Source organism: Pezoporus flaviventris, unplaced genomic scaffold, assembly GCF_033815535.1.
Source record: "Pezoporus flaviventris isolate CSIRO_AGI_PZ_B2104156 unplaced genomic scaffold, CSIRO_AGI_Pfla_v1 ptg000069l, whole genome shotgun sequence".
In the NCBI taxonomy this organism is placed as follows: domain Eukaryota; kingdom Metazoa; phylum Chordata; class Aves; order Psittaciformes; family Psittacidae; genus Pezoporus; species Pezoporus flaviventris.
The window spans coordinates 1120196-1146745 of NW_026892617.1; the positions used below are offsets into that span (position 1 = coordinate 1120196).

Below are 26550 nucleotides of genomic sequence, written 5' to 3' on the forward strand. Positions count from 1 at the left end.
CAGCATCTCGGCACAGCTCCAGGATCTCCCCAAGCCCCCTGCTGCAGGGACCAGCAAAGGGGAAGCTGCTGTTGATGGGGAGCAGATGGAGCGTATTGCACTTGGCTGCAATCTCGGCACCAAGGAGGGGCAGGGGCTGGCAGGATGCGTTCAATGGCACCAGGTCCACAGCCTGGCTGCAGGCGTTCAGCATCTCCCAGTGCCTGGTGGGGAGCAAGGCTCTGGCCTGGAGGTGTCCCTATGGGGAGGATGCTCCGTGCTGCCCCATGTAACACACCCAGAGCACTGTCCTGGGGTGGTGGCAGCAGGACACACTGTCCCCAGTGCCAGGGGGCTCTGTGGGGTGTATGCTCCTGTCTTGGCTCAGGTGGCAGGAGGCTCCATTGATCCTCATGAACCAGCCCAGTGCAGGGAAGAGGTAGAGCGTGATGGGACACCGGCCCATCCCCAGAGCCCCCGTGGCCCTATGGATTCACCCTTCCCTAGGCAGGACCCGAGCCCGGCTCACCAGCTCCCAGGATGAGGTTTGCAATGGGGGTACCGCTCTCCTCCATCACTCAGCAGGGAGCCGATGGGACCCTCCTTGGCCGCTAAAGGAGAGCCTGGGGAGGGATCAGCTCCTGGTCCCCCCCCCGCCCTCGGCCTGTGCAGCACCTCAGGAGGAGAAGCAGAGCCCGCAGCACTCCATGCAGATCTCCAGGCAGTCAGCAGACTCGCAGCAGGCGTCGATGATGCCGCAGTCCATGTCGCAGGGCAGGTCGCAGTCGGCGCACTCGCCCGAGTTGCAGCAGCAGCAGCAGATGCAGGAGTCCTCGGAGGTGCAGGAGCCGCACGTGGCGCAGTCCAGCACGATGTTGCACAGGGTCAGGAACTCGCAGAAGAGGCAGGAGAGGATGCAGTGGACGCAGCAGTCTGCAAAGAAAGGGACAGAGAGGGATCAGGGGGGGACGGGAAGGGGATGCAGCATCCAGCACAGTGGATGCTCCACTCTGTAAGGGTGGAAACCCTCCCTCAGGAATTAGTGGAAGGGATGGGGAAGAGGGGCTGGGAAGCGGGCAGTGCTCCAGGGTCCTCCCCTCGACATCCACGGACATGCCCAGACCCCAAGGGAGACCAGCTCTGGAGGACATGAGGACCCTGCTCTGCAGAAGGCTGCCAGGGGGGCAACTCCAGGGGTTCCCAGTGGGATGGAAGGATGCTTCATGAGACTTCCCAAATGGGATGCAGGGCCAGAAGAGGAAGGATGTCTGTAAAGCCCCCTACCCCACGCTGGGGATTGCTGGTACCTTCTTGTGCCTCAATAGGGATGTGAGAAGAGGCAGACTTGGAGCTGCCCTTGCTCTTCTTGCTGCTCTGGCTGTTGATGGAGTGGTGCGACTGCAGCTTTCGGTGAGGCTTCTGGGTGCTGGGCAGGGGACGGAAGATCCCGTTCCCGGTCTCCCCGTTGGCACCACCTGGATCCGGCCCCTTCCCTGCACCGTTCTGCAGCAGGCGGGTGCTGGGGGGCTGCGGGGCTGCTCGTACCTGGGGCTGGCCTGGGGGGAGAGCAGGATGTTACCCCCAGACCCCTGCAGTGATTCATATGCCTGGTCCCCTGCCATGGCTGGGAAGAAGTGATGCTGACAGATGCATGGTCCAAGGGGATGGGATAGAGGTGCAGAAGACATGGCTGGAGGTAGGAGACAGAGGCTCCAGAGAGAGGAAGGGATGAAAAAAGAGCAGGAGATAAAGACTTGTTGTGAAGGACATGCTGCAACTGCCCAAATGCAGCAGATGACTTGGAGGAGGAGGTCTCCTGGGGTCCAAGCGCTGCTGGACCCTGGGAGGGAGGAAGCAGAAGAGATGAAGCCACCGAGGCCAACCAGAGTGGGCACAGAGACACATCAAGGCACGTTCGCCTTGTGCCAAGTGGGTAAGGGAAGAGCCTGTGGCTGCTTCCAGCTGAGAGCCACCCCCGTGGCCAAGCCACCATCCCACAAGCCCTGGGCACGGCGCTGCTGGATGCAGCTCCTGGCCGTCCCCGTCACCCTCCTGCAGCCAGGGAAGATGAAGCACCACCAGAGAGCCAGGCTGCTCCCTTCCCCAGCACTGCATGAATTGGCCACTTCACTGAAGGTCTCCCCAGCCTCTGGCTGAACTTCTCTGCAGGAGGAGGAAAACAACCATCTGCAGTGTCTGCGTCTCCCTCCAGCCCTCAATCACTGCTGGGGCCTTCTCCCTGCATCCCAGCGATGGAGAGCACCGGGAGCCCAGCACGAGGAGAGGGCTTCAGCATCCAGCCCCTGTGCAGCAGCACCAATGGAAGCCACAACTAAAACCTCTCTTGATGGTGCTTTGGCCAAACTTTGCCTTTCCTTGCCCGCAGCAGTAAACAAGGGATGATTCAGGCTGGAGGCTCGAGGGCAAAGGCACCGCCGGCCGCTGGGAACAGGAGCTGATTTCTGGGCAAGGGTGGCCATGGGGCACGGCGGGGGGGGAGTGGAGGGAACACAGACAGTGGTGAAAATAGAAGAGATGGAGGTTAAGAAAACACAAGTGTCTGCACTCAGTGCCCGGCTCTGCCAGAGCCAGCGGGGCTCCGACCGCAGACGAAGGTTTAACCGGGTGCCTGGGGGAAACGCGTGCGCTGGGAAAGGGGCTTAAAATAACCAGAGCTGAGTGGGAAGAGCAGGAGGGCAGAGAAGAGGAAAGGAAAACGGGTCCTGGGTAAAACGGGACGTGTTCCCCCTTAAAAGGGCCTCATGGAGTGTGCGTCCTTCTCCAGTGCCCTCAACCTGCCGTGCCCCAGTGCGTGCACCGAACCGGGTTGGATGGGTGCCCTCCCAGAGCCACATGGGCAGGATCTGAGGCCCCAGGGACACCCGTTTGGTGTCTGATGGCACCCAGCACCCTGTGGCTCCCAGCCCTGGTCTCCCCAGGGGGTGCAGCAGCACACAACTCGCTTGCTTTGGCATTCTCCATTTCACTGCATTCCTCAAACTAAACTGTTTGTGAATCACAGTCATGCTCCGGCTCCAGTGAGTGGCAGCGGGAGGCAGCCGATAATCCCCCCCTAAGGAAAAATAGCTTCCATTCTTTAGGACCACCTACAGCTCACAGGAACCCAAAGCTCTAAAGGAGACGTCTTCAACCCCACCCTCAGGTGGAGCGGTAACACGGGTGTCAGGGCAGGAGCGGGGGCCTAGCCCACCCAATGGCTCCCATCGCATCCACCCACCAGCACCAGGGTGGGAAAACAGAGCCCATGCCTGTGGTTCTTCAACAACCAAACACCCCCTGGACCATCACTTTGTATTTCACACCCGAGGTGATGCTCCCAGCACTGGGTCAGCTCAGGACCCTATGGCAGCATCACCAGGGCTCAGTGGACAAACACCCGCACTGCAGCGGTCCTCACCCTACTGGGCCCCCCACCCGGCCATCAGCTCTGCCCAAGGGTGCCTTCCCTTGGACAAACTGAACACTGTGGCTGCCTGAGCTGAGCCTGAAACTCAACACTCAGAGGCCCCAAACCCACAATCCCCACTTGGGATGCTCCCGAGCTGCTGGAGGACTGAACGGTGGCAGGCTTCAACCAGCAGCACTGAGCCCCAGGGGAGCTGGTCCTGGCACCACTGGTGATGGATGTGACCCTTGCTGCCAGCTCCCTCCTGACCCTGCATGAAAATGCCACCATTACCCCCTTCACCATCCCCTGGGGGAGCCTGACTGCGCTCCCCAGGTGCTGCTAAAGCAGGGGCTTTGCCCCCCACAAGTGGTTGTGACCCCCCCATAGCAGCAGCAGGAAGCACTGTGAGGAGCAGGTCGCACAGCCAGGGATGCCGGAGGCGATGCTCCCTGGGGAGCTGAACCTCATTTCTCAGGAAGAGGGCACATTTCCTGCACCCAGCACCCAATGCAAGCCCAAGGTCAGCCACGTTCCTGCCATGGGGTGGGCTGGGAGGGGGCTGTGCGGGGCTGCTCCACGCAGGGTGCAGCAGGCTGCAGCGTGACTCAGAGGTGCAGAATGTCTGTGGGCAGCCGGCCCAGCTCCCAGATGCTCTGCAAGGGCTCGAGCTCTGGTGGAGGGAACGTGCACGCTCCTCGTTCCACATGCGCCAGGAGCACCCGGATTTCACCGTCCCTTCCCCTTCCCACCCTGCTCCTCATTCCCACCCTCCCTCTCTCCTTTGGGAAGCATCCATTCACTTTACGCCCTTTGGAAGGGAAAGCTGCACGCTCGCATCCAACAGAAGGGGAATGGCTCTGTGTGTAAGGGGCAGCCTGGGAGCGAAACCCTCAGATCCAGGCAGGGGGCCAGGGAAAGGATGGACGGATCCAGGAGAGCCTGGCTCCAGGCTCCCACATCTGCCAGCTCTGCTTCCCTTCCCTTCCCTGCAATGGGAAACAGAGCAAGGGCACCCTGGCTCCCACCTCTGCTCCCACCCTGGTATTTCTCACATCAGGACACAGCAGCTCTGGAGCAAACCCCAATCCTCAGTGCAGACGGTCCTGCCCCTGCTCCTTCAGGCTTTGCACCACCTCACCCTTGCCCTGGGAATGCCAAAGCCAAGAGCTTTCGCAATGACAGGCATCTCCCTTTGCTCCAGCAAACAGCTCCTGTGAGCACAGAGCCTGATCTGCTGGGGGCTCACCTCAATCCCACTGTGGATTGTGGGATGCTCCATAGAGCAGCCAGCTCTTTCCCCCAGGGATTGGTCCCTCTTCCCACCACAGCATCCCAGCAGGACCCTAACACGACCCTGAGCTCCTCCAGTCGCTCGCCCTCATCCCCCTCCAGTCAGGTCCAGGAGCGAGGGCAGGAGAGGCATGGGCACTGCAGGATGCGCCCTTCACTTTCCCCAGCTCCAGGAGACTCAGGCTCACTTAAAGCCCATTGCTTTGATGTGGGGAAGAGCACAGTGAGGAGGAGATGGCTCCCACCACAGCTCCTGCCTTTTTAAGGAGCCCTATTACTAAATAGACAGCAGCACCCCAAAGCACGGGCACCCGGAGGTGTCCGGAGCTGCACGGAGGGAACCACTCACATGTCACAGCTTCAGGAGCGCCTTTGAGCTCGGCCCGAGGACCCTTTGTTAGGACTTTTCCGGATTCATCATCTTCCAGGGGCTTCTCCTTCTTGGATGCCACAGGCCGGGCAGGCGGCCGGGGCTCTGTCGCTGGTGTCGCAGGTGTCTGCCTTGGTGATGGGTGCGAGGTCTCACCCGCCTCTGCAAGAGAAACCAGCAAAGACCCCAGTCACCCCAACCCGCAGGGCATCCCCAACCCACAGCGCATCCCCAACCCACAGCGCATCCCCAACCCAAGGAGCATCCCCAACCCGCAGCGCATCCCCAACCCGCAGCGCATCCCCAACCCGCAGCGCATCCCCAACCCAAGGAGCATCCCCAACCCGCAGCGCATCCCCAACCCAAGGAGCATCCTCAACCCAAGGAGCATCCCCAACCCGCAGCGCATCCCCAACCCACAGCGCATCCCCCACCCGCAGCGCATCCCCCACCCGCAGTGCATCCCCAACCCGCAGCGCATCCCCAACCCGCAGCGCATCCCCCACCCGCAGCGCATCCCCCACCCGCAGTGCATCCCCAACCCGCAGCGCATCCCCAACCCGCAGCGCATCCCCAACCCAAGGAGCATCCCCAACCCGCAGCGCATCCCCAACCCGCAGCGCATCCCCAACCCAAGGAGCATCCCCAACCCAAGGAGCATCCCCAACCCGCAGCGCATCCCCAACCCGCAGCGCATCCCCAACCCAAGGAGCATCCCCAACCCGCAGCGCATCCCCAACCCAAGGAGCATCCCCAACCCGCAGCGCATCCCAAACCCGCAGCGCATCCCCAACCCACAGTGCATCCCCAACCCAAGGAGCATCCCCAACCTGCAACGTATCCCCAACCCACAGCACATCCTCAACCCCAGGAGCATCCCCAACCCAAGGAGCATCCCCAACCTGCAACGCATCCCCAACCCGCAGCGCATCCCCAACCCGCAGAGCATCCCCAACCTGCAGCGCATCCCCTCCGCCCCTGTGGCTTTTGAAGCCCAGAGTGCACAGTGGGGGCAAGAGCTGGAGGTTTGGACTGCATCATCCTGCAGCTTTTCACCCAAAGCCAACAGTTCGGCAGCACCCTCCCAAAATCCCTGCCGAGGTCCCACATTCCTTCTCTAAAAAGCCAGGGATCTGGTTACACTCGGCGGTTCAGGCTGGATTTTTTCATCCCCCCTTCCCATAAAAGAGTCTCCCTTGCAGGAACCAGCTCCCCTCATGTTCCTGGTTGCTGCTTGCCCCTGTGCAAGCAAACCCCAAAACAAGAGATGTGTTATTCCCCACAGGGATAAACCCCAATGCCACACAGCCCCACACAGAAACCCAGGGAGGAGAAGGCACAACCACCTCCCACAGAGCCAGCACTACAGGCTGGGGCTGGCTGCCCCCCGTGGCAGGGGGTCTGTGGGGTGCTCAGTGTGATGCTAAGTTCCCCTACCCACCACAAGCCCCCTCCTCGCTGCCCCATCCCTCTCCCCAGCACCCAGAATAGCAACTGCTTGCACAACAGGGGCTGGACCACACTTTATATAAAGCTAAATTATAGCTTGGGCAAAAGGAGGGAGCCCAAAGACCCGTAATTTCCCTGTCTATAACAAGAGGTTCTACACACAGACAGGCAAGGGCGGGTGGGGGGAAGAGAGACCTCGGACACTTCATTATACTCAATATAACAAGAGCTCCTACAAGCAGGAGCCGGGGGGGAAGGCAGGCAGACCTCACACCTATAATTACAGGGGCTATAACAAGAGGCCCTACAAGGGAGGTGGAGGGCTCCATCCCCACAGCAGGGTCAGCAGGAGCCTGGACATGCTGCAGAAGGGCTGTAACCGGCCTGGAATGATGCTTGCTCTGCTACACCCCATACGCTCATCCGGCTGCCTCAGTCTCCCCATAGCACCATCCCTTCTGTGCACCCTGTGATGCTGATCCAGCTCCAGGTCAGAGCTGGGATTGAAAGCTCATCAGGCGAGGGGGTTTTGGGGCTCAATGAAGGGAGATGCAGCAGCTCCAGCTGGATTCTGCACAGCCACTCCAAACCCCAAGCAGAAGGGGAGCACCCAACCCCAGCAAGGTGAAAACTCATTCCCATGGCCCTGGAAAGCCCAGGGCAAAACAGGGAGAGGAAAGCAGGCTGTCCTCCACCTCTAGGTGTTTGCACACAGGCGTGGTGTACAGGTGAATAATAACCACATGCTTTGCATCCACGTCCTCGGTCATGTCCCAACCTGGACCGGCCTGAGTCAGACCTGTGGCATTTGGTGCCTGTTAGAATAGAATGCAAACCTGGGGAGCTCTGGATGAGACCTTGGGGCAGGGGTACCCAGTGCAGGGCAGGGATCTGAGCCGATGGGCACTGGTGCAGCTGGGAGTTGCTCCGGTTTAAGCTGTGGGATGCCCGGAGCGTTGCTCAGGGCTTGCACATCAACAGCCAAGACCGCATCCCTTGCCCACTCCATGCCCATTCCCGAGGGGCAGAGGACAAGGAGGGTCTGTTCAGACCCTGAGCTCCGTGTGGAAGCACGGATAGCATGGATGTCGAGCTGACTGCTAAGACAAGGCTCCGGTTTTGCCATGTCCACTTCACACATACAATTACCCTGCACAAGAGGTCTCACACACAACCGCAGCGATGCGGGGAGGAAGATGGCAATTAAATTAACTCCCACTGGAACAAGCTGGCCACAAGAGAGACCAGAATAGACAGGAAAGAAATGTGGGGAAGTTGGTCCTTGCTTCCCTGCTGCTGCCTGGCCGTGGGGAGCAGACGGATGGCTCTGACCCCCAAGTGCACAACATCCCGTGGGAGCGAGCTGGAGAAAGGCTGTGTCTGCCCTCATGGTCACATCCTGAGCTGGGGCAGGGCTGGGGGGCAGCGGGACACACATGGGCTCAGCACCACCCCTGCAGGGTCCAGGCACTTTCCAGCCCACAGGGAAAAGCACATGGAAACGCTCAGGCATCAATCCTGATGGCACCAGGAGAGACAGACAGAGGGGCACCCCATGCAGACCAGGACGGACACATGATGTGCAGCTCCACAAGGGTCCTGTGCAAATACCTCTGTCCCCTCGGCTGCGTGCCCTCATCACCCCTCTGAACACTTGCTTTGGGGCACAAAGCCCCCCAGTGAGGGTTTTCTGCTCCAAACCACATAGAGCTGAGCACAGCTCTGTCCCCCACACCACTGGGATCTGGCGGGGGGGGGGTCCCCTTTTCCTTCTGCTTCCAGGGCAGGGAATGGCTTCTCCCCTCCCCTGCTGCCACCAGAACAAGACCAGGCTTGACCTAAATCTGATGGGTTTAAAACCAGCCACAAGCCCAGGCAAAACACAGACAAATCCCTAAGAAGAGCTGGCCCCTGAGGTGCGACATCCATCCCCTTTCCCACCTGCACCCCCAGCCCCTTCCCAGCCAGGCAAAAGCTCATCTTGTGATGGAGAAACAGCCTGGGATGAGGGTCCAGGTCTCTGCTCCCCCGTTCTGCACCACCTCTTGTGCAACACAGGGAGAAAGGAAGGCAACCCGGTGCAGGGAGAGGACTCACGTGCTCATGAGAACAGAGGTAGTAATAAGGCCTTTAAACACAGCAAGCCAGGTAAATGACAGGGCTGCTGTGAGGTACAAGGATTAGGCAATGGGATAGACGATGTGGAGCTCCTTTCTTTGCCTCCTGGTTGCCAGGCCCAGGAGATGCACACGGGGCAGGTTTGCTGACTCTTCTCCCCATTTACAAAGTCCAAATCCCGCCGTCATAACCGCCCCAAGACATCCAAACCTAACACCACGGGTCCCAAGTCCTGATGACTTGGAGAAGCTCACGACGCTCTCCTGTCCCCCCTTCCCTTTCCCCTTAATCCCTGAGGAATGGCTGGTCAGGGAGGAGATAACGTCGGATGGAGACGGCAACAGAGACAGTCTAGAGAGGGGTTTGCCATTACCAACATGCTACCTTGCAGCAATATTTCGTTTGGGAGCTTTCTAATCTGCTTTATGCAGATAAAACAAGTGTGTGATCGCCCCTGCCTTTCCTGTACGCGCTGCCTGGCCCAGCCAGGTGCCTGCCTGACCTATTCCAGGGTTATTTTAGAGCTTGATGAAGTGGTTTCAAGTGCAGAAGAGACAGCACTGAGGCAAATCCTTCCAATCCCGCGAGCCAGGCCGGAGGAGAGGAAAGCAAAGCTCTGGTTTGGAGGTTTGCTCAACTGGGAAAGATCCAAATGGCTTATTTACCTTCAGTCTGAAATTAATGCACCGAAGCCTTTTCAGGTCCTAGGATACACAGGGAAAGGAAAAGGAGGGCGGGAGGAGAAGGAGAAGCACCCAGGGATGGATCCCACCCAGCGCGTTTGCCCCCGTGTCCCTCTGCTCACCTGGGCAAAGCTCTGGATAAACAGCTCAGCCCTGGGACAAGGAGGAATCCGGTCCAAAAAGTAATGGGTTTCTATGAAAAGTCACTTCCTAAATGCAACAAAGCAAAACAAAGCCAAAAACCCCACAAAACCCCAAATAGCTGCAGCCTGGGAGTTGTTGGGTTTTGTTATTTATAGCCCTTGGGTGGGTAGGAAGAGAGGAATTTTGGGCCGGGCACACAGGCCAGGATCAGCATCTATCCCAACCATCTGCATCTGACCTCAGCTGAAAGCTCCTCCAGCAACAAACCCCCAACTCCAGGTTCAGAGCACAGACCCCAGCCCAAGGTGTCCCCACAGACCCCATCACCCAAAGGTCCTCATTGACCCATTGGCTCCTGATTGGAGGCACAGCCTTAAGAAGGAACTGCTCCTACCTGAGAGCAAGGACGCCGGGATGGTGGGATAACCCTTGAGAAAGGGTTGAGGGACCAGGTTTGTTCCTCCAGCTGCCAGGCCAGCCCATCTCCCAGCATCAGGCCTGGGCTCTGCCTAACCCAAAGAGCAACGTCAAACATCCCAAATGCACCGCGCAGCCAAGGAATGGAGAAAAATGGTGGAGAAACACAAAGGGTCAAGGAGCCAGACTGAGGTCAAACCAACTTCCATGGGCTTTTTTGAGGAGCACTGTGCTAGCTCAGTGCTCCCCAGTGCCACAGGATGCTGGCATGGATGAAGGATGCCACCGGAGGTGCTACAGCATCCCAAGTGTCCTTAAGGACAAGCAATTACCCTTGAAGCCTAGAAAGCAGCTAATGTGATGCCTATCAGATCTAAGGAGATTCTGGGAATTAGAGAGCAAGGAGCCAGGCTGCTGTGCTGGAGAAAATTAAGGAGAGACTAATTAAGGACCATGGCAGTGCAGTAATTGTGTAACCTTACGGGTTAAACCAGCGCCGGTTCTGCCGGGCAGGATGTGTCTTTCCAACCTGCTTAGACAGTCCTTCGGAAAAGTTAATTGAAGAGCGGATAAACGTGAGCTGTGGCCATCGTGATTAACAGCAATAATAACTTGCACTCCCGCAGCACCCGAGAGCTGCCCAGCGCACAGCTTTAAGCCAGCGCCCATCACACACGGCCCCATCCCCACGTGTTGTACATCAGCACTGCTGTGACATAGAATCATAGAATGGTTCGGGTTGGAAAGGACCTGAAGATCATCCAGTTCCAACCCCCTTGCCATGGGCAGGGACACCTCACACTAAACCATCTCACCCAAGGCCTCGTTCAACCTGGTCTTGAACACCACCAGGGATGGAGCATTCACAACCTCCCTGGGCAACCCATTCCAGTGCCTCACCATCCCAACAGGAAAGAATTTCCTCCTTAGATCCAATCTAAACTTCCCCTGTTTCAGTTTGAACCTGTTACCCCTTGTCCTGTCACTGCAGTCCCTAATGAAGAGTCCCTCCCCAGCATCCCTATAGGCCCCCTTCAGACACTGGAAGCTGCTCTGAGGTCTCCACTCAGCTTCTCTTCTCCAGGCTGAACAGCCCCAACTTCCTCAGCCTGGCTCCATACAGGAGGTGCTCCAGTCCCTGCTCATCCTCGTGGCCTCCTCTGGACTTGTTTCAACAGTTCCATGTCCTTTTTATGTTGAGGACACCAGAACTGCACACAACGCTCCAGGTGAGGTCTCACCAGAGCAGAGCAGAGGGGCAGGATCACCTCCTTCAACCTGCTGGTCACGCTCCTTTTGATGCAGCCCAGGATAGGGTTGGTTTCTGGGCTGCAAGCACACACTGAAGCCGGCTCATGTTCATTTTCTCATAAATCAACACCCCCAAGTCCTTCTCCTCAGGCTGCTCTGAATCTCTTCTTTGCCCAACCTGTAGCTGTGCCTGGGATTGCTCCGACCCAGGTGTAGGACCTTGCACTTGTGGAGCCATTCATCCCATTGAGGAAGCACTCAAAAGGAGTCTGCCCAAAGCAACGTTCTATGGGGATGGAGCCCAAAGCTTTGCAGTTCTGGTGCTTAACTTCCTACTTGGGGTTTGAGAGACCCCAGAGAGGCTTTGGAGGTGCTGAGCATGGCCTGGATGGTGAGAAAGCAGCAGCACGCCTGCTTGCTGAAGGAAAGCAGCCAACAGTGAAGCCGTTTGGGTGGAACGGATGGAGGCAGCTCGTTGTCCAGCTTCCTCTTCCTCACCATGTGAAGGCAAAGCTGCTGTGGGGAATATGCTGCAGAACTGGCACTGAAAGTGGCCAAACCAGGTGAGCATCACCCTGCCCTGGGCATGGCTGCCTGCACTGGGGAAAGGAGCCACTGGGAGCCTCCTGTGCATGCATGGGAACCCCAAAAAGAGGATGGACTGGGGTGAAAGCGCTTCCTGAAGCTACTATCTGCTCCCTGATGCAGGGATGCACTGATGCAGACAGCGGGACGGCACCCGAAGGGAAACCTTCCCTCCAAGCCAAACACCGAGTGCAAGGAGGCTGCCAAAGCATGGCTGAAGATCAGAGATGGAGAAAGCATGGACCCAGGCCCACGGTCCAAGTGGACAAAGCCTGAAGGTTGGAATTTGGGGCAAACCAACCCCGATAACCCCGTCCCTCCTGCCATGTCATAGCTCATTCCCACTGGTCCAACCCAAGCCCAGCACCTGGGGAAGGGAGGAAACGGGAAGGAGCTGCCAGCACCGGGAGGGACTGAGGTGGGTCCATCCCGCACCAAACCCCGTGCCCATCCCATGGGAAGCTCGGCTGAGCGAGGCGGAACTCTGGGAATCAAAACAACCAGAGGAACTACAGCAAACGCCCAGCGGAGAGCTCGAGTTTCTGCAAGGAACAGACTCGAACGGGCGCTTCCCAAGGAAATTCAATCGGGAGCTGGAGCGGGAGCGGCACAGCCCCACAGGGCTCTGCCGCTCGCTGGGAACCAGGAGCAGCTGAAGCACCAGCAATCTGCTGGGCTGTGTTTACCTCGAGTCCTGGTGGTGGTGTTCAAAGGAAAGACCAAAACCCCAAAGCATTTCCCTGAGCAGGCAAGAAACTGTGAAAGACAAACAGAAATTCAGCTTTTTGAGCAAAAAATAAAGGGCTTCATTTGGGGTTAAAAAGATAAATGTATACTGTTTCTTTGAGGGCTTTTTTAGTTTGGCTCTGCTGTGCTTCGCGGATGTCTGCATTTAAATCAGTGCATGCACAAGCAAAGACCCTTTTATGCTGACCCTGGAGAGGGTTCTGTTTGCTGCCACCTCCCTCGCAGAGGCTGGTAATGGGTACCTAAGTGATGTGGTACTGACTCCTGGCCGGCCTGCGGTGGCCAGGGCACCCATGGGTGCTCAGCACCCTCATGCAGGCAGTCAGGCCCCAGCAGAAAGAATTCAAGAAGTGTGTGCGAGCATCCCGTTCCTGCCCAAATGGAGCAGGGATGCAGCCAGTGTCCTGCTGGGATGGGGAATCAGGAGGCAAACACCAGGAGAAAGGTTTTCCTTCTGAAGATGGGATTTGCCTCAAGCATCTCTCCATGGGGTTGCTTCCCCTATGGAAAGCCGCTCTCCTGCTGTCCCTGGTCCTCCTCCTCTTTCTCCCCAAGGAGGGAAGGACAAAAATAATCCCATCAGCCAAAGGGCTGTTTTTCTCCTGTTAATTCCTCAGAAAGGGTAATAATTAGAGCCCACGTACTCCATGGGGGCAATGGCCTCTTCTCCCCAGGCTGCTCTGCAAACTACCTGTGGCTATTTCAAGCCCGATGCGCCCGTCCCTGTGGGGTGGGAGGAGGCTGCGATGGCACCGGGCCCATCTCCAGATTGATGCCAAGGAATAAACTCCAAGAAACGGGCTTCATCTCAGGCTGGGAAATGGGAGCAAGCCCAGGAATGCCAACCTGACCTGCCCAAGACGCGCCAGCCTGAGCCAAGCCGCACAGCACCTCCATCTCCATGTTTCTGTCACGGGTTTGGTGGTGCAGAACTCCCTGGTCTCATCTGCAAAGCATCAGCCAGGGAGCAGAGCACAAATTCCCAGGCTCCGTGTGCGTGACAGAGCCCCTGGACACTGCCCAAATGGCAGTGGCTGCACCGAGACGTCACGAGGCCAAACAAGCACGAAGGACAGCTTGGACCGGTCCATTCATTGCTCCCCAGAAACAGAAAAGAAAGGAAGAGGGAAGCAACAGGAGCAAGGATTCAAAGCTCAGGATGTGCAACTGGAAAGCGCTCTCCGAGACATGACAAGGATGGTCCCTCAAGCGTGGAACCTGGTCCCTGGAGCATGGGCAGATGGAAGCTGAGGGTGTCCTGGAGACAGGGCTAAATGTGGGTCTAAAGGAGGCAAACTTGGTGCTGCTCTGCTCAGTTTCACTCACCCCAGCTCCACGCTGCCCTCCAGGGATGGCTGGATGAGGATGGAGGTGACCCCCCCACCATGGGCACACCGAATTGGGCATCATATTGGATGCTATCTGCACACACTGTGCACATCCAGCCGCTGGCACCACGGAACAGCAGCGAGGCCATTTCTTTGGATGCATTTATCGTGGTTTCAGCCTAGTTTGGACACATTTTAAAGATACTTTTTAAAGCAACCCACACTTGGTCTCACGCAGGGCTCCTCCTTAACCCAGGCTGGGGACAAACTCCCGTGCAAAGGCTTTTCTGCGCTAGATCCATGTGTTAACAGTGCAGTTTCCCACCTGGAGAGGAAAGGGAATGGAAGGGAATCCAGAGCACTGAGCTCCACACGGCCCCTGCGGCTGCAGCACAAAGCAGCGTAAGAGTGCAGCCGGGAAGCAGAGCCCGCAGCATCCAGCTGGAAAAGCTGGGGGAAGAGAACAAGAGGATGTATTCTCCAATACTTGGGCCCAGCCACGCTCCAGGCCAAAGCCAACAAGGGGAGATCCAGCCGTGCTCAGCTCCCTCGCATCAGCGTGCCCGGGGCTCCCGAAGCACAGCTCCTGCCTGCTCAGGGGGTTTGGTCCCTTGCATCTGGTCCGACAGCACAATGGGGGCTCCCACCTCTCCCCATCACCCTCCCGCACTGGCATTTCTTTTCTTTCACATCTTAATGCAGTTTCCACATGTGAACCATGGTGAGGACCGTTGCGGGACCCCAGCACAAGTCCTTAGAACCACAGCAGAGCCACCACAATCAAAGGGCTCAGCTTTCCCCACGGTAAAAGTGACGATTCCCAAACTTTTTTCCATTCCCTTCTCCATGGCCTGATCCTGCATCCCACCGCAGAACCCCGAGGAGTTGCTGCAGCTGGGGAAGGGCCCCCCCAGCCCCTCACACCGCCCTCAGGGGGGGGTTTAACCCCTTCAGTGCCCCTCACTTGGCCCAGCGACAGCAGCTGATGAAAAGTTCGTGCTGCAGCTCCCGGGGGGCTCACCCGCATCCGCCGTGTCCGCACGCTCAGTGCACACGTGCACGCTCACACACATACTAAGGCACCCCCTTCAATGCTCCCCCCCCAACCACTCACATACTCCACCATATAAATCCCCCCCCGAGCTGTGCTTTACATCCCCCCGCTCCCATGTTGTCCACCCACAACCACACACACAAGGGGACCCCCCCTTTCCATGTATACGCACTGTGTCCAGGAATGCGCCCTCCGCGGGGCACCCCCAGCCCTGCAGCTTGCACAGGGACCCCCAAACCCTCACATACAAAGTGACCCCCCCCAGCCCTGCAGCTTGTACAGGGACCCCCAAACCCGCACACACACAGTGACACCCCCCAGCCCTGCACATAGGGACCCCCAAACCCACACACACGCAGTGACCCCCCCCCAGCCCTGCACATAGGGACCCCCAAACCCACACATACAAAGTGACCCCCCCCAGACCTGCAGCTTGCACAGAGACCCCCCAAACCCTCACATACAAATTGACCCCCCCCCAGCCCTGCAGCTTGCACAGGGACCCCCAAACCCGCACACACACAGTGACCCCCCCAGCCCTGCACATAGGGACCCCCAAACCCGCACACACACAGTGACCCCCCCCAGCCCTGCACATAGGGACCCCCAAACTCGCACACACACAGTGACCCCCCCAGCCCTGCACATAGGGACCCCCAAACCCGCACACACACAGTGACCCCCCCCAGCCCTGCACATAGGGATAGGGACCCCCTCTCGTGTCGCGCACACACCAGGACCCCCGCAGCCTTGCACGTCCCCGTTGGGCGCACACAGAGCCCCCGACGCCGTGCACCCCTCCGAAGCCCCGCACACCCCCGGCCCCCCCCCCCGGCTCCCCAGCAGCACCCCGGTACCTGGCTGCGGTCCCGGCTCTGCTCGGCGGGGCTCCGGGCGGCTCTGCCGGTGGGCGCTGGCCTGGGACATCGGTGAGGGGCGCGGCGGCTGCGGCGGAGACAGCGCGAACTGCGAGACCCCCCCCCCCCCTCCCCGGGACCCCGGCCCGGCCCCCGCCGCAGCTCGGCCCTCCCCCGCCTCCGGCCCGGCCCCGGCCGCGCTCACCTGGGCCCCGGCTCAGCCCCCGCTGCCCGGACCGGCCCCGCCGCCCGCCCCGCGGGTTATAAAGCGCCGTCCGGGCCGGCGGGGCTGGGCTCGCTCCGCTCCGCTCCCCGGCTGCTCTCCCTGATTCCTCCCGAGTTCATTAAAGGAGAAGCTGCGAGACCGCCCCGTGCCCCGCGGCCGGGAGCCGGAGCCGCTCGATCCCAGCGGCAGCCTCGGGGCCGGGGCTGCTCCGCGCTGCGGCTCGGCTCGGCTCTGGTTTCCCCTGGGGTAGGGGGAGAACGGGGGCTGCCACTGCCCGGCCGTGCTCGGGACAGGGGCAGCAAAGAGGCCGCTTTTACCCTCTGCCCCCGCCACCCCTCCCTGCCTCAGTTTCCCCAGCTGACATAAACGAGGTTCGGCTCCCCGGGGCGCTGGGAGCGGAGGGGACGGTGTCACAGCCATCACCAGCCGCAGAGTCACGGTGACACGGAGCTTCCCGGCAGCAGCAGCGTGTCCCATGCGGGCCTTCGCTCCGGCACAGGGTCCCCATGAGGATTGGGCCTCGTGCAGAGCATCATGTAGGAGCTGGCGGGACCGTTTCGAACGTGGGGGGGGTTTTATATCACTGCTGTTTGCCTGCCTTTAAAGAGCCCGGCATTGCACAGCACGCGGAGAGGTTGGGGCTGCTCCAAGCTCCTGCAGCCCAGCGTGAGCCCGGATTTGGGGTGCCCTCCCTGCAGTGTTGGGGCTGGGGTCACCCCAAGCCACCACTTCCCTCTGCCATCACTTCCCGGACACGCTGCGGGTCTGGGCAATGCTTGGTGTTGCAATGCAGAGCTCTGGGTTCCCAGAGCAGGGCTGTGCCCATGGGACAGCCCCGATGACTCCCCGCAACCCGCTGCTTTCCTGCGTGGGGATGCTGCAATCCTGCTGCTGCCTCCTGCGTGGTGATGTGGCATTTAGTGCGGTGAGGGGTAAGGGGAAAGGGTTGGGATGTCACCACTGCGGCTGCATGTGTCAGGAGGGGGAAAAGTGGGACTGGGGGGACCCAGCGTGCTCAGGATCTCTCTGAAAGCTCCAGCCTGGAGCCAGGGAGATTGAGGTCGTGCAAGACCTCAAGCACTGGTCTGCTTTAAAGCCAGCTTGTCACCATGGCTTGTGCCTTTTAAATAACCCTCCCAAGAGGAGCATCCCTGCCTGCACCCTTCGGTGGCTCTCAAATCCTGTGGCTGGAGCTGCATCCTCCGCACAACCAGCACCATCCAGGCCACCCCACTGAGCCAGGCGCTGCACATCAGTACCTGCTTGGCAGGTTGGGAAAACAGGGATCCCCACCTGGACAGAGCCCTGGTGCATGGCGCAGGATGGGGTGCAGTGGGATGCAGGGGCCCTCCTCCCCGGCCACAGTGCTGCTGCTGCAGAGGCCTTCTCTGCGCATCCATGTTACTGAGGGTGAAGCACTGACTAACACCATCCCGGGGGGGGTCACCCCCCCAGAGCCAGCGGCTGGGTCATTTCCTTCACCTGACACCGTTCCGTTGGCCGCAGCCCCAGCAGGTCCCGGCAGCTTTCCACAAGGATTCATTCCAGCGGCGTCCAAGCCGGAGCGGGATGCGTGCGGGGTGTGCCCGTGAGTCACCTGGGAACACGCCAGCCCCACGCGCTGCCGCCGCACATTCCTCCCTGTTTACCTGCTCCAGAACCCAGGAGCCCGGCCCCGCTCCTCCCGAGCAGCACCAAGGGATGCGGAGCCACCGGACAAAGGTGATGGATGCCGGAAGGAGCCAGCAGCCGTGGGGCTGCATCAAGCCTGGGGAAGGAGGCGGGTGACTGCCCAGGGGGTGATGCTCTGGGGAACAACAGCACAAGAGGGACGTGGAGCTGTTGGAGGGAGGCCAGAGGAGGCCATGGAGATGCTGCGAGGGCTGGAGCAGCTCTGCTCTGGAGCCAGGCTGAGAGAGCTGGGCTGGGGCAGCCTGGAGAAGAGAAGGCTCCTGAAGGGGAGACCTGAGAGCAGCTCCAGTGCCTGAAGGGGCTACAGGAAAGCTGGAGAGGGGCTTGGGATAAGGGATGTAGGGACAGGCCAAGGGGAATGGCTTGAACCTGCCCGAGGGGAGACTGAGATGAGCTCTTAGGCAGAAGCTCTTCCCTGTGAGGGTGCTGAGGCGCTGGCACAGGGTGCCCAGAGAAGCTGTGGCTGCCCCATCCCTGGCAGTGTTCAAGGCCAGGTTGGACACAGGGGCTTGGAGCAAGCTGCTCTAGTGGAAGGGGTCCCTGGTTGGAGATGGATGAGCTTTGAGGTCCCTTCCAACCCAAACCATTCCATGGTTCTATGACGGAGCTGGGAACCAGGGTGCCACGTGCACGGCTCAGGCCACGAGGCTGCACACCTGGGTGGGGATCAGCAGCACTTTTCCTTTGTGCTGGCAGCTCCAGCTGATAACCCACACAAAGAGATTAAAGAGCACCTGGGAAGCTGAGTCACAACTTCAGTGGCTCAGGATACTCCCTCTGCTCAGCCCCATCCCTGTACTGGAAAGCTCCAGGGATGGAGGGGAGCAGAGCAGGGGAATGAGCCCAGTGAGGTCTCCCATGGGGTTACCCATGGCACACCGAGAGCATTTTCCATAAAAACAAGTCTTTTTCCCCCAAAGCATCATCACCTCTAAAGGAAATGCCCCTGGAGCAGCGTTAGCAGGGTGCTGGGGACGGGAGGAGCAGGGCTGGGGGCACGTTAGTCCTGCACTGCTACACCCGGATGAACCCTGCGATACAGCCCGAGGAGCTCTGTGGGAGCCGGCTGTATTTTGGAACACAAGGCTGTTTCTGTAGGTGTGTGACTGCACTGACCCACATTCACAACCCCTGGCACCCGCTCCCGGCTCCTCGCCCGCCAAAGTAAATCCACTCGGATCCTCCCCGCTCCTGGGCTCTGTTGGGGGGGAGCGGGGTCTGCTCCCCATCACCCTGGACCTGCTGCTGCCCCGTGATGCACAAGCGTTGGGCAGAGATTTCAACCTCCCCGACGTTCCCGGCTCCGGGAAGGGTTTCAGCGCTGCAGCCTCGACTCGTGCAGTTCAAAGAGGGTTTTGCAACATTCCCGGCATCGATCCCTTTGCTGCTCCGAAAGGAAAATAAATAGAGAGCAGCAGACGCCGGCGATGCGAAAACAAGCACGGGGCCCAGCCCCACGCCGCCGCTGACCTGCCATGAATGGGGCCGTGGAGTCAGCACAGAGCGGGGCTGTGCAGACAGAGCCGTGTTTGCTCGGGGCCGGAGCCATAACCCCTCATCCATCCACACCGAGTCCCCAAACAAAACCGAGCTTCTCAACGGCTCCTGTGCGAGGAGGGGGGGAGGCCCCGGCTCGCTGGGTGCGCAGTGAATGACCCCACTGTTTTCTGCTCACGGATTCTGATGAGTCACGGGCTATTTCTGTAAATAATGAAAAAAAAAAGAGAAAAAGAAGGAAACAGACGTTTAATATATAAAAAACTTAATATAAAAAAGGGCCCTGTGAACATTTGTCTTTTGAAGAAGGAAAAAGTTAAAGACTTCCCCCTCCTGTCCCGGAGCATCGAGCCGAGCACGTGTCGTGCCATGGACACACATCAATGTCTGTCAGAGCATCCCACCAAGGGTTACAGCCACATGGACCAGAGACCCCGGAGACATCAGCGGCCCAGGGAGGGGAACAGATCTCAGAGCAAGAATGCTTTGGCCACATCCTTTCCTGGCCCCTGTTGTTGCAATTCCTTAATGCTCATTAAAAACCAAGGCAAACCAACCCCACCAAAAGCATTCCCTCCTTTCATCTGGTCTGTTGAACTGTTTGAAGGCCTCTCCCCAGGGGCTCAGCTCGCAGCAGCAAACCCCACACCGTGCTTCAGGGGTGGGTGAAAACTCATGGATTTAGGGCGAAGATGGAGAGAAGGGTGGCATCCTTGTGGATATGAGCTCTGGAGGGAAGAGAATGAGAGGGGTGGGGATGACAAAGAGGATACCATGGTTTTCTAGGTGCATGGAATTACTCAGCTTCATGAGGGGAAGGGGTGGCTGGTCCCAGTCTCATCCCCCATCCACATACTGGCTTTGCAATCAAAGCAAGAGACCTTCCATGTCTGCAGCAAAACAGAAAGGCCAAAAAAGTTCCTAGTTTACAAGTTAAAAGCTCTTTCTCCACGTGTTAAATCCATCAAAGCCAGATGCTCCCGCAGTGACCGACGGCCACGAGCCCCTGGGGGACAGGGACACGGCCCCTCTGCTGGCTCCTGCGCCCGTGGCTGCGAGGGGCTGGTGGTGGCACGGTCAGCGCGCCCCAGGAAGCCACTGTGGAGCTGGATGTGGTTCAGGAACCCTGGAAAAAAGCCACTGGAAAAAAGATTAAGGAAGTTTGGCCGAGCTGGAGCAGCGCAGGGAAAGGGGCTGCAGCAGCTTGTTCATATTGGCAGGGGTTGGAAGCAGCTGGGAGGCAGCCAGTTCAGGGCTGAAATGCGCTCCTGCCCCATCCCCATCCCCGTCCCCTTTGCTGCAGCTCTGGCCCCGACTCGGAGTGAGGATGTGCAGGAAAAGAACACGAAGCAACAGCCAGAAGCTCCCCATGGCACAGCCTCCATGCCCCTGGAAGTCCATTATCTGAGGGATGTGCCAAAGCCTCACGTTTTTAAGGGGTAGATTTCAAGGCTGCAAACCCGGCCCCGCTTCTGGAGCCTCCATGAGTGCTTCCTAATGGATACCCAATGTCCCGGCCATTGGTGCTGGAAGGAGTAGGTACAGGGACCTACACTGCCCCAGAGCAGAGAGAGTCACTTCTCTCCCCTCCAAAACCAGGCTGACCATCGCTCTCTCGCTGCTCAAGAGCCTGCAAGGATGAAAACGGGCCGGGATTTCTTTACATCAATGATCAGAACAGAGCAGGCAGCACAGCAGCATGATAGGTAATTTATTTTATTGCATTTTATAATGCCGTTGTCCATACAGATTACATGCAGCTATTCCTACTGTACAAGGGTTTACCGTCTGCCAACGCAGACACACGGAGGTTCAGAGTACAAATACACAGCAATGCTCGTTCCTTTATACAGCACAGGGGATGCAGCGGGAGGGAAGGGGTCCGGTCACTTTATACACATCCTTCCCCCCCACCTTCCTCCAGCCCCCGTGGACCTGTCCCACCTCCCCAGCATCACCTCCCACCCAGGCCGAAGAGGATGGAGAAACAAAGTGTGTGTGTGTTGGGGGGGGGAGATAAAGGATGAGGTTGTGGCCTGGGTGAGCCCCTGGCTCGGGCCTGTCCCCACCTTCCCCAATGCTTCCAGGACAAAAACCTAGATCCAGGGAGACCCTCTGGGGCGTGAGGCTGTAAACAAAGCAAAGAAACCCTTTGGTTTGATGCAGGTTGGGCTGCTGCTGCCCCGTCGCCTCGCCAGCAGCTCCCCAGTGCTACCAGCACCCCTTCCCTTTGAGCACTGGTTTCTGCCCCCCCCCCCCAGCTCTATCTATTCTAGCTATTGGGGGTGAGGAATAAAAATCATTGAGGGAAGAAAAAAAAAAAGACATGGAAAAATGAGGAATTCCTTCAGTGGGAGATACCAGGAAAACGCCTTTACTTACAGAGAGGTGGCCACACACACGTTCCCTTGGCAGAACTGCCCCAGAGTGGGAAAAACCAGGAAATCAAACAAAAAATACCCCGAGGAAACAAAAAAGAGCACAGTTGGTGCTGGTAGGTTTGACCAGATATATATATCTCAGTATATACAGACACACAGCTCTGCCACACGATGCGTTTGGCCCATTACCTTCCTTCCCCCCCCATCCCTGCCTTGGCGTGAGTTTGAGGTAAGCCACGTAGAATGAGTTCAAATCCAAATCAGCAAAGAGCCACCCGGCAGGGTGAAGGGGTAGGGGGGGGCATGATGGTACCAGGAGCTGATGGGACCCATGGAACAGCCAGGCTGGGTGTAAGAGGATGAATTAAATTCACCCCCAAGCATCAAACCTGTGCAATCACCCACTGCGATTCCCATCTCAGCAAGAGGGGGGGAAGAGGAATCAATGGAGCCCATAGGATTTCCCAAACCTGGGCATGTGTTTGAAGAGAAAAAACTCCTTTACATTTATATATTTATTTATATATATATATATAATATATATATAGTGCTCTTGGGAGCCAGGGTGGCAGCTAAGGACCTATTGGAATGCGTGGTGAGGAGGGGAAGGTGCCAGGTTGTCCTTGCAGAGCTGGGGCTGTGGCTTGGACCGGTCTGGCTCTGGAGGTCCTGGGCAGGGTTTCGGGATGTCTGTACCTCTGGAAACACTTAAACCTAGAAATCCCACCCCGAGCAGGAGCCGCCGGTGCCGGGTGCGCTCCATGCCAGGACCACCTCTGGGTTTTGCTGCCCCAGTGCAGAAACCTGGGGGCTGCAGAGCTTATTGGCATTAAATTTGAAGAGCAGGAGGAAGGCGAAGGGAAAGGACCCAGAAGAACCAATGAAGGGGAGCAGGTCCTGAACCTCCTTGTCCTGAGGGTGCTGAGGCGCTGGCACAGGGTGCCCAGAGAAGCTGTGGCTGCCCCATCCCTGGCAGTGCTCAAGGCTGGGCTGGATGGGGCTTGGAGCAACCTGCCCTAGTGGAAGGTGTCCCTGCAGCACCCACCGCCCCGTACCCGCAGCATCAGCCATGCTGCAAAGCCCATTCCATGGAGAGAACAAAGTGCCCCAGTGCAAGGCTGGGTTATCCCCTCTGCAGGGGCACTGGGGTGTCCTAGAGCAGCACGAGGGGTGACACGGGGCGCTGGCACAGCCCTAAGAGACACAATAGCCCCCATCAGGGAGATGCAAACCGAACCCCAAAAGCCTGGATGGAAGCAGGGGATGTCCTGCCAAGGGTGAACATGGACATGGAGACGGGGGCTTCACACCAACACCCAGGCTGGGCATCCCCCCCCCCGTTGGTATGGGGAGAGCAGCAAGGCTGTGCTGCCACCTCCCTCTGCAGCTGTAAATGTGGGAGAAACAATAACTTAAAATGAAGCCTGGTTGAACAAAATCACATTAAAAACACGAAGGAAAAACTCCTTCGGGGGGGGGCCGGGGCTGCAAGAGACAGGGTTTGGCTCCTGCCCCCAGCCCAGGCAGGGTCTTTGGTGTCCAATGGAGTGAGGATGAAGCCAGGGGAGGCCGGGGAAAAGGGGAGAACCCCGTTGGCCTGGAGAACAAACCTCCTCAGAGCAGCGTGCTGGCAGCAGCGAGGCAGGCGGGAGCAGGAAACACGGGTCGAGTGGAGACACCTAGCGAAGGCCGGTACGGAATGGCATGGAACAGCCTGGAATGGCTTGGGACAGCCTCAGCACCCGTGTGTGGGGCTGGGTTTTAACTCCCATTACAGCCTCACCATGATGTGCGCCCCCCTCCCCAGCCCAGCTCCTTGAGGGTCTCAGCATCCCCTGGACCAGTAGCTGGGTGGCCCAGGGCAACCCAGCCTCACCCACGGGTGCAGTGGGCATGGAGGATGCAAGCAGCAGCAAAAAGGGTGCTCTGAGGTGCAGGCTTGCATGAGGGACACGTGGCACAGGGCTGAGATCCCCCGGGGGATGTCACAGGGGTGATGCATGGGGACAAACACGTACCCCCTGAACCAAAGCTGCGTGTGGCATTTTCAACCCAAACCACAGCTCCCAGGGGGCTGCTGCTGCCAGGACCCCAGCACAGTCAACCCAGGGTACTGGGAGGATGGAGCAGTGCTCTGGGTCGCTTTGGGAGAGCTCCGTGCCCATCACAGCAGACCCCGCTGCGTACCAGTACAGCCAGTGCCAGCCCGGCCGTGGAGGAGGAGAGGAGGAGCCCAGCGCTGGGTACCCGCATCACCACCACCGAAAGAAAGAGCAGGGAGAAGAGGGGTGTTTGGTTGTGTTGTTCTCGTTATTATTAATATTTCTTTTCTTTTTGGCATTAATACCATCTGTTCACCTGAACTACGGACCTTCTGTCTCTAGAAATCTTTTGGTATCTTCCCATCTGGACGCACACAAAAGGATAACGAAAGGACAAGATGAAAGTGGGAGCCCCGGAGGCAGCAGGCTCGGCTCAGCGGCCACGGCCAGGTTTGGCCACCACAAGGGCTCACTGATTTGGCTTTGCCACCAGCAGGATGGCCGAGCTGCAGCCTCGGACACCCTGGAGCCTTTGGAGCAGGGATCGGGCACACAGGGGTCAGGAGCCCCCCCTGAAGCCGAAGTTGGGCCACAGAGAGGGGTGTAACCTGCTGCAGATGACATCAAGAAGGAAGCAGGAGCCGTGCCCTCACTGGTGGTTGGCTGGAGACGGTCACCACTGCTGGTGCCACCAGCTCCCCACCATCGTGGACCAGGGGCTGGGTGGTTTAGGGACCTGCTAGAGGTGGCAAGGCCAAGGGGACACAGTCCCACTAAAGCACCGGTCCTCATCCTTGCCCAGCCGGGAGACAACGGTGCAAGCCTCACATCCAGACCATGGCAGAGGACTTGCCTCCTGTTTCTGCTGTTTCTTCCCCCAAAGCCAGGTGGAAGCAGCACATGGGCAGGGTCCACAGTCCCTCCTAGTGCAAACCCCATTGGGTGATGGGAGAGATGACAGCGGGTTCCTGCCATCGCCTTCCCTTGCCGGGGCGGTCGCTGCTGGAGGCTCGAGCACCGCAGGGAAGAGGGGACGGAGCTGCCTTCCCTCGCACAGGGAAGGAAGGAGGGACCATTTCGGACAGAAACAACCTACCATCCTCGTTCACCACTCACTAACCAAGGGAGGAGGGGAGAAAAAGTCCAGCTCTTGGGTTTTCGCTTCTCATGTCGAGGGATGTCCCCTGAAGCAGGGCTCAGTCAGTCACCGGGGCGCAGCGCGGGGCAGTGGGGAGCGTGAGGGACGCGCCGTCAGCAACAGGTCGTTGCACCAAGGAAACCCTTTTGCTTTGTGGAAGTGCCTTTAAAAAACAGGTTAACGCCGAAGGTCACCTTGGGGAGGTGGGAGCCGTCGCTTGGTCTCCGGCCGGGATGGTGGGAAGGGTTTTGCCCCTCGGTGGGGAGGAGGAAGGGGTCCTTAGGACAAGTCTTCCACCGGCAGCTCCTCCTCCAGGTCCCTGTCGTCGGGAATCGTCACATTCTGGTTGGTGGTGGCCATCAGCGAGACGGGCCTGCTGTCGTCCTCTGCCTCGGCTGGCTCCTCCTTCACGTGCACGGGATGGCTGCGGGGAGGGAAGCCTTCAGCCTCGGGGTGCTGATCCCCCTCGGTCCAATCATCACCTCCCCTGGGGGACAAGAGCCACAGGAGGCAACAAGCAGCTCCCGGCGCTCCCATTTGCTCCCAGCCCTCCCAGTAGCACCCACCAGCAGCATCCCCCATGCCCTGGCTGACCTGTACTGCTGCGGGGACAGGCGCGGGCTGTTGCTGCCGTTGCTGTTGACCTGCTCCACGGTGCTGCTCACGTCATCGTGGCCCACGTGCAGCATGCCGCTGGCGGAGCTCGTGTTGATCATGGTGGGGCTGTTCAGCAGCGGGAAGCTGCTCTCTGCCAGCGCAGCCTGCAACAGAGAGTGCCATCGGCTCGGGTACGGAGGCTGCGAGGCCACACAGGGCTGCAGAGTGAAGGTTTAGGCCCCCCAGAGCCCTGCCAGGGACAGGACTGGGTCCTTACCTGGTAACTTGCATTAAGTGCTCCGTAACCGAGTCCTGAAATCATGTTTTTGACTAAAGTCGGACTCCTGCAGGAAGAGAAAGCAGAAGGATGCAGGGATGAGCTCCAGGGGTTGGCAGAGGTGTGTGTGTGGGGGGGGAAGGTGTCCCATGGGAAAGGACCCACCCTGTCATCTTTGGTGGCCTTCGCTTTTGGTACTCGTGCTCATCGACGGTCCACACGGCTCCCTTCACGTTCTCCACGCGCACGAAGCACTTGTGCAGGCTCAGGTTGTGGCGGACGGCGTTCTGCAGGCAGAGCAGGCAGGAGAGCTCAGCGGCGCAGCCCTCATCCCGCTGCCCAGACCCCTCCTCTTCATCACCATCCTCCTCCTCACCCAGCCCCTCCGGCTCCCCATGTCCCTGGGCTGTCCTGTTCGCAGCCCAACGCTCTGCAGAGCCACAGAGGGACACGGCCAGCGCTCACCCCATCATCAGCAAGGGGGGTGGGAGCTGAGCCCCCAAACCACCCGTGGGACACAGCCCTGCCTCACGGACCTTGGCCAGATGCTGAGGAAGATGAAGACAGTGTGGGACAAGGGATAAGCGGCGCCAGCAAGGACCCAGGGGCAGAGCCGCCCTCTCTGCCGCAGCTCTCTCAGCGATGTTAAGCAAAGCCAGTTAATCTTTCCCTTTCTTTTTTCTTCCCCCCACCCTCCCTTTTTGGTCCTTTCCCTCCCTTTCTTCTTTACATCGACCATCTTTACATTTCTAAATGTAAAATAAAGAGACGCACACGTAGGCAGACAGCGCAGCCCCGAGAGATACCAGCTCCCTTTTCCCCTTCCAACTCCCTGCCATTTGCTACTGCCCCTATTTCATTACCAATTTTAATTTGCCTCTAATTAAATCCTGTGTATTTTTCCGACTCACTTGCTAATCCATGAGGGAGGCAGGAGGCTGGAGTGGAATCTCTCCGAGCTATAATTACAAAGGGCCTAATCACGCCGGGGCTCTGCCTTTGAATAAATTTCCTTGCAT

At 58.8% G+C, this 26550-nt stretch overlaps 3 protein-coding genes across 6 annotated transcripts in view; 1 reads left to right on the forward strand and 2 right to left on the reverse strand.

The window, feature by feature from the left end:
- Positions 1-566: 566 nt before the first annotated feature.
- MDFI (MyoD family inhibitor) lies at positions 567-15830 on the reverse strand. Its single transcript, XM_061471910.1, has 4 exons — positions 15682-15830; positions 5028-5210; positions 1287-1535; positions 567-912 (listed from the first exon to the last, which is right to left on the reverse strand). Exons 1-4 carry the CDS (start codon positions 15749-15751, stop codon positions 656-658), a joined length of 759 nt encoding a protein of 252 aa, XP_061327894.1. The 5' UTR covers positions 15752-15830; the 3' UTR covers positions 567-655.
- Positions 7922-26550, forward strand: part of OARD1 (O-acyl-ADP-ribose deacylase 1) — a 191064-nt gene continuing 172435 nt past the window's right edge. The window contains exon 1 of the mRNA XM_061471913.1: positions 7922-7926. The gene's annotated coding sequence lies outside the window, so the exon portion shown is untranslated. The remainder of the gene's footprint in view (positions 7927-26550) is intronic.
- Positions 23769-26550, reverse strand: part of FOXP4 (forkhead box P4) — a 51380-nt gene continuing 48598 nt past the window's right edge. For all 4 annotated transcript variants that reach the window (XM_061471907.1, XM_061471904.1, XM_061471905.1 and 1 more), the window contains 4 exons: positions 25697-25818; positions 25532-25598; positions 25252-25418; positions 23769-25081 (listed from right to left, as the gene is read on the reverse strand). In XM_061471907.1, coding sequence (XP_061327891.1) covers positions 24937-25081; positions 25252-25418; positions 25532-25598; positions 25697-25818 — 501 coding nt within the window. In that variant the 3' untranslated portion in view covers positions 23769-24936. The remainder of the gene's footprint in view (positions 25082-25251; positions 25419-25531; positions 25599-25696; positions 25819-26550) is intronic.